General features: G+C 59.1%; 1 protein-coding gene across 1 annotated transcript; it reads right to left on the bottom strand.

Moving 5' to 3' along the window:
* Positions 1 to 280: 280 nt before the first annotated feature.
* On the bottom strand, positions 281 to 1,056 carry NEUROG3 (neurogenin 3). Its single transcript, XM_029201227.1, has one exon. It carries the CDS (start codon positions 1,023 to 1,025, stop codon positions 378 to 380), a length of 648 nt encoding a protein of 215 aa, XP_029057060.1. The 5' UTR covers positions 1,026 to 1,056; the 3' UTR covers positions 281 to 377.
* Positions 1,057 to 6,876: the final 5,820 nt, after the last annotated feature.

Here is a 6,876-nt window from a genome sequence, read left to right on the forward strand (position 1 = left end):
GTAAGAGACAGACGGGCAGACAGACTTTGGTGAGGGTAGGGTGGTGGAGACAGTGGGTGTCACCTGCTGTGTAGTGCTATCATTCTTGTCTTTTCTGCATGAGATTTTGGGGTGGCCACAGGGAGAGGGCCTAAAACGCGCGGAGCCTGCAGTGCCCACTCGCGCGGGCAGCGGCAGAGGGTTGCAGTTGGCTCGGCGCAGAAGACCAAGGGATTGAACCCGGCCTGCCACCCTCTTGGGCGCCTGGGCCCGCCAGGGGTCAGCGAGCCAGAGGCAGCAGGAGCAAGTAGGCCTGAGGGCCTCCACCGGGCGTCTCCGACGGCTTCCGCCCCTTCCCTTTCTACCATCACCCACTGCCCAGCAGCGGACAGGCCCCTTCATAGAAAGTCTGAAAAAGCCAGGGCGCCAGGGTGCAGGCAGGCAGGGGAAGCAGGCGCCTGCAGCCCGGGGCGCTCCTCCAGCGAGGCGGCGGGACTCAGGCTGCCTGCCTGGGAGACCGGGGAATAGAGGGAACCCCAGTCTCCCGGGGAGCAGCCGTCCGGGCCGGCCAGCTCCTCGCAGGGAGGCGCAAGCGACTCCAGGCCGTAGAGGCTGTGGTCCGCTATGCGCAGCGTCTGCGTCAGCGCCCAGATGTAATTGTGAGCGAAGCGCAGCGTCTCGATCTTGGTGAGCTTCGCATCGTCCGGGAAGGTGGGCAAGACGCCGCGCAGCGCGTCCAGAGCGGAGTTGAGGTTGTGCATCCGATTGCGCTCGCGGTCGTTGGCCTTCTTGCGCCGGCTCCGTCGCTGCTTGCTCAGAGCCAGTTCACTCTTGGGGCGGCTGCGCCCTCCGCGTCGCGCACGGAGCTTCCTTGAGGACCTTCGGCAACCGCCCCCTTCCGTCTCGGCGCAGTTCCCCTGCAAGCGAGTGGGGCTGGGCGGAGCGGATGCGACGCAGGTCACTTCGTCGTCCGAGGTACCCGGGAAGGGCTGCTCCGTCTCGTGGGTCACTTGGACAGCTGGCGCACACGAGGGATGAGGGGTCATCCTGCGGCGGGGTAAGAGGTAAGCTTGAGAGTGGGTCAGTCACCCGGGCGCAGTTCCCAATCCTGGGGCCAGGTGGGAAAAATCGAGAGAAAGCCACCCCCCACCCCCGCCGGACCAGAGGACCCCCTTTCCCCTCCCAGGCGTTACCTTGTTGTAGGGCGCAAAGGGGTAGAGAGCCGTAGGCAGTGAGAGCAGCGGTGAGCTGCGCTGGCTTTTTCGTCTGCAAGTTCAGCTGAGAAGCAGGCGCCGCCACTGGAAAGTTTCTTCGGCCCCAGAGAAGAAAAGTGTAAAGGGGGCCCCGGGCCTCTGTTGCTGTCTTTTGGCGCGGCTGCGAGACCCTGCAGATTTTCTGAGCCGCCAGTCGTGTGCCCCCTTGGCACGCTTTATCTGCTGCGCCCGGGCTAGGAGCGTGCCTGCCCCGCTGCTGCCCGCGCCGCCGTCCAATCAGCGCCCGGGCCAGGGGGCCGCGCCACGCGAGCCCGCTCCGCCCTTCGAGGGGCACAGCTGGATTCCGGACAAAGAGATGGATGGGGTCGGGGGAGGGGAATGCCGCTCTGTTTGCTTTCTCTCCGCGGGCTCTGTCCCAGCAACTCTCGGTTCCTCAAAGAGCCTCGCCCAGTGAGAAGGGCCTTGTCTGGCTCGCGTCTGGCGGCCCCAAACCGCTTTGCTCCTATTCTGGCTTTCCTTGGCATCTGTCCAGACCCTTTCTTGGTACCCTGAAGGGGGCTTTGAGAAGTCAGTAGGGTAGGTCAATCCCCGTGTGTTACACAAGGGGAAACTGAGGCTCAGAAAGGAGACAGCTTGCCCCCAAACCACTCTGAAAGGACAAGGAGCCAGGTGTCCTGTCAGCTTGGAGGAGCATCCACTAATTCCTAGTGCCATTCTGCTCTCCTCCTCTATGGGTCAGGTTAGGAAATACAGAGGGTGATGTTTCACTGACCCTTTCTATTTTGGGAGGAGGCACAGGGTGACCACAGAGAGAGATCCTGCCTATGTCCCTGCCACTTAGAGACCTTTGCCTGGGGATGACGAGTCCCCCACCATGCCCTGAGATGATGCCCCATGCTCAGATGTAGGTGCTTAGAACTTCTCCCCTCATCCCATCACCCATCAGAAACCTAAGACATTTTTATCGTGCCTCAGAGTTGGAGGGTGGCTATGGTGGGACCTCCAGGGGCATTCCACGACTGCCAATTGTGGACAGTACCCTAGCAATCTGCCGGGGCCTGTGGGGGAAGAGCTCAGATGAGAAGGGGTCAGGAGAGGGCCAGGAGTTCACAGCGAGCCCCTGTGTATTTTAAATGCCCCTGGAGTGCTGGTGCTTCAAGAAGCAGATCAACTCTTTCTCCCCTTAGTCCTCCTGTCCAATCACAGGCCGGCAGGGGCTGCCTGCACTACCTGGTGCAGCCCCCTAGGCAGGGGTCAGGCAGTGAGCACAAGGCAGGGTGTCTTCAAGACCCCCAGTTAGCAATGTGTGGAAATAAAAGTGAGTCTGAACACACCATCCCTCCTTTCTTCCCCTGCCTGTCCCTTTGTCTCTGCTTTGGACACCCTGTGGTCTTCTGCTTCTGGTCAGTCAGGGTGAGTGTGCCCCCGGGGAGAAAGCCGAGTCTGGGAAGACCCGGGTCTGGATTAAGTCTCTGCAGGCCCCGAAGGCTTCACTTTCTAGCAGAACCAGATAACCTGAGCCTCTGGAAGCTGGCAGAGGGGGGCAGGACCCGGCAGGGAAACTGAGGGGATAGGGTGAGGGAATGAGGTACGTAGGTCTGCATATCTGCCCTAGTGACAGCCTCTTGACACTTGCCCAGTCTGCTCGGAGGGCGAAGTTACCTTGAGGCAGAGAGAGAGTGGATATGCTTGGGAGCCAGGGAGCCAGGGCTCTAGGTCTGCGAGGAGGTGACGGTGCTGTCCTCAGGATCTCAGCTGCTGTGCTGTTGGCAGAGGCTCCTTCCCTTGTTGCTTGGGAACTGAAGCTAGGAGCCAGGCTCCAGACCAACAAAGGGACGCTACTGAGACTCCTGAGTTCCACATTTTGCTGCTGCTCCTCCCTTAGGTCACAACTTGCTCCAAACTTGTCTTCTAGTCATAAGAATGAGAACCTTAGGCCCATTTTTTTTTTTTTTTTTTTGCGCTACGCGGGCCTCTCACCATTGCGGCCTCTCCCATTGCGGAGCACAGGCTCTGGACGCGCAGGCCCAGCAGCTCACGGGCCCAGCCACTCCGCGGCATGTGGGATCCTCCCAGACCGGGGCACGAACCCGTGTCCCCTGCATCGGCAGGCAGACTCTCAACCACTGCGCCATCAGGGAAGCCCCTTAGGCCCATTTTACAGATGGAAAGTCAAGGCCCAGAAAGGGTAAGTGACTCAACACAAGGTCACACAGCAAGTTCTAGCAGAATCACATAGAACTCAGGTCCTAAGACTCCTAGTCCTAGATTCTCCCTTGCAGCTGTTGCCTCTCTTTGATTGGGGGAAATTTTTTTTTTCAAGGCAAAACCAGACATCCCCAAATGTAGAAGATAGAAGTCCTGGGTCTATGAGGAATGACAGGGTCAGAGGACAAAAAGGATAGTGGCCCCATCTTCCAGTGCCAAGGGGAGCCAGTATCCACTCAGGCTCCATCTCTCTACTTTCACACCCTATACACCTGCCTTGCTTGATTTCTATCCTGCAAATGAGGATCTGAGAGAGGAAACCCAAAGCGTGCTTCCCTAGGGCTGGGGGACCCAGCCTGGCTCCGAGGAGGGAGCCCTGGCCATAAGGGATCAAAGCACCCCTATGGGTCCCTGGAGGCCTGAAGAGCAGCCCACAACCAGGGCTCTCATCCTGCAGTGGCCCTCAGATGAGAACTGAAGGCGGGACTCGCCTTGGCTCAGTCTTGCCTCAGGTGGCCCATGTGTACTGATGAGAGCTGCAGGGCAAGCTTTCTGCACCAGGGAAGATTCTGGGGATATTTGGGAATCTTCTTGACTGGGAGAGAAATCTGGCACCTTCTGAGAATTCTTATCCAGCTTCCCCAGCGTCATTCCAGCTCAGGGCTCTCCAGGGCTTGCGGGCCGCCACCACTCCTGCTTTGCGCAAAACACAGGGCGAGGAGCGCGCAGCGGCCGGGGGCAGCGATCTCCTTGAGGCACTCAAGAACTCTCCGCAGCCCTTCCTCTGGTCTGGAGGGTGGGGCCGGAGGTCGAGGAGTCCTGGGGGATTAGAGATCAAGGATCCACGTCTTCCCTTTCAGCTGTAGAGGATGCGCAGCCCCCTCTCCAAAGTTAATTCCTGTACTTTTGGCGGCGGAGGCGCAGGCTGTGATAACTCAGTGTGCGCTGGCGGTTATTTGTGAAAGGGCTCTTCCAGCCGGGAGCAGAGCCTGTTCCTGAAGCCCCCGGCCGGCCACCGTCTCTAAGGCCTTTGGGAACCCCGCGCCCCTCAACTCTCTGAGACCTAGGCTTGCCTGGAGGCTGAGGGGGCCCAGGAGAGAGGCGACAGCCTGATGCCTGGAGACCGCGGGCAGATTGGAAAAGAAGGAAGGCAGCGGTCTGCCCTGCCGCCTTCCCGTCGGCGGGGGGAACCTTAGCAGTGCCTGGGGGCTCTTTGAGAAACGAGGGGAAGGGAGGGGGGGCCACAGGAGGCTGAATAGCTAATGACTTGCCAGAGGAGGGGGCTTCTTTCTCTCGCCTTCGCCTCCGCACTGAAAGAGGGCAAGACAAAAATCTGGCGAGCGAGCTGCCCAGGCCGAGACTAGCCACTTCAAACAGCCCTTCAAACAAAAGGAGACGACGAAAAGAAAGCCCCACCTGTCTCCAGTGTTTGCTAAAATAATAATAAATAGATTTCGTTTAATAAATAATTACAAGAGATTGTAAAGTGGAGTGCTTTGGAAAACATCTACTGCGGGAGTCCCGCAGCCAGCCGTCACCTGCTCCCAAGGCGGGCAACTTTATTGTTAAGCCACCCCCCAACTAGTTTGCCTCTGATAAACCCTCTCTCGTTTTCACAGTGACTGTTTACTCATAGTTAGCACAATATTACCTTTGCCGTGATAAACCCAGATGGGGGAGACCTGGCCCCTGGCCCCTGGGCACACCTGTCCCAGAAGCTGACACATGGATTTGGCACGGAGCAGGCCTTCCCCCGCCTCCCCTGGCCTTCCCCCGTGTACATTGGCCCAATTGCCACCCATTTATAACAGGTTGGCTGCAAGGCCTATCTCGGTCCTATTTGTCTTCTTTTATTGAAAGCATATGGTCTCCAGGGGCTCACCAGCCCCATATTTCATCTGCCGGGAGCTGGGGCGCTTCCGCAGGCTGGTGCTGCCCTGCGCTCTGCTCCCCACCCAACGGCTGCTGCGCCAGCTGAAAGGATGGCGGAGGTGGGGTGGGGAGAGATAAGGAGGGCTCCTCATTTGCTTTGGGAGAGAAGCTATTCCCCCAGAGACTCCCCCTCCCCGACTCAGGGAGCTCGCGCGCTCCTGAATGGGTAGCCGGTTCTTTTTCTTGGGTAGGTGAGAGGGCGCCATATGCCACCCCCCAGGGCGCACGAGGGAGCTCCGGCCCGGGGAGTCCTCGAACAAAGGGAAGAGAGGGCCCCGGACCTCAGGAGCATCCGAGGTCTTTATTTGCAGATGCCCCTCCCTGCCTAGGGCCGCCTCACCCCCGGGCGTCCGTAGCTCGCACGCAGCGCCTGGAAACAAAGTGTCTACATTATCTCCGCCGCGGACGGAGACAGTGAATGCGTGAAAAGGTGCATTGCGCACCAAGACACCTGTTGAAGCGGCGCCTCTTCTCAGCGCCTCTCTCTGCTCTGCCTTCAGTTAGGAGGGAGTGGGGGGTGGGAGGAGGGAGAGATACTGTGATTTGTGGCGACATATGTTGAGCAGATCGGTGTGTACTCTTCACAGGGACACACGCACCCTCGCTCCCATACACACCCCAAGGGAAGGAGCAGCTGCTCTCCTCACCTTCTCCCGACATAATACCTGGGCCAGGCGCTTTGGCGTAGCCTTTTGAGACTCCAGCTCTCCCCACCCTCTCTGCCTTCCGCCCCCACCCGCTGTCCCAGTCTTGGCAGCTTCGCTGTAGGACTTTATTGTCAAATTTAACAGATGCACGTTTGTTCCCAGCGCCCGGGCCTCAAACACACACATACACACACGCAGACATCCACAGAAAACGCGACAAATGACACAGATGCGGAGCGCGAAATGTCCATATGCCGGGCTCCGCGCCCGCGCGGACTGGGGAAACAAACAGGGCTGTGTGATTTTTCCCTCCCCAGAAAGGAAGAAACGGAAACCGCCCGGGCGGCCGTGAGGCCCCTCCAGGCGCCTCCAATTTCGCGCTTGCCCCTTGGTGCGGTGGCGCACTGCGCGGCGCTGGGGGCCAGGAGAGCGCAAGGTGTGGACGCAGAGCGCAGAAGGAAATGCTGCAGGAAAGGGGCCCCTGGGAGAAGCGATGAGGGCTGGAAGCTCTGCGGGTGCGGGTTCGGCACTGCCTGACCTCTGGCCCTCGCTTGACCTGGGCTTCTAAACTCCTGAGTGGTGAAGACGCCTTGTTCCTTACGGGATTCCCTGGGTGGGCATCCACCTGAGGCGCACTAGGGCCGGAGGAGTCCGTTGGGCGCGCTTCACCAGCCCGCTTATCTCCTTGGCGGTTGCGCTAACAGAGTATGATGAGGAGAGCAGTGGATGGGGGAGAGGGGGCCTGGCTCTGCCAATATCCCTGTGCCACCTGAGCAAATTATTTTACACGGGCCTCGGTTTCCCCTCTGTTAAAGGAAAAAGCTGTGAAGGAAATACTTTGTAATTTTCTTTTCAAGTTTTGCAAAATTTGGAAGTCTTGGATAGCAATGGGCCTT

This window comes from Monodon monoceros, unplaced genomic scaffold (assembly GCF_005190385.1).
Source record: "Monodon monoceros isolate NGI ecotype Baffin Bay Population unplaced genomic scaffold, NGI_Narwhal_1 Super_Scaffold_4, whole genome shotgun sequence".
Classification (NCBI taxonomy): domain Eukaryota; kingdom Metazoa; phylum Chordata; class Mammalia; order Artiodactyla; family Monodontidae; genus Monodon; species Monodon monoceros.

Coding starts and splice junctions, on each gene's coding strand:
- NEUROG3 (XM_029201227.1), bottom strand. CDS start 1,025: ATGACCCCTCATCCCTCGTGTGCGCCAGCTGTCCAAGTGACCCACGAG.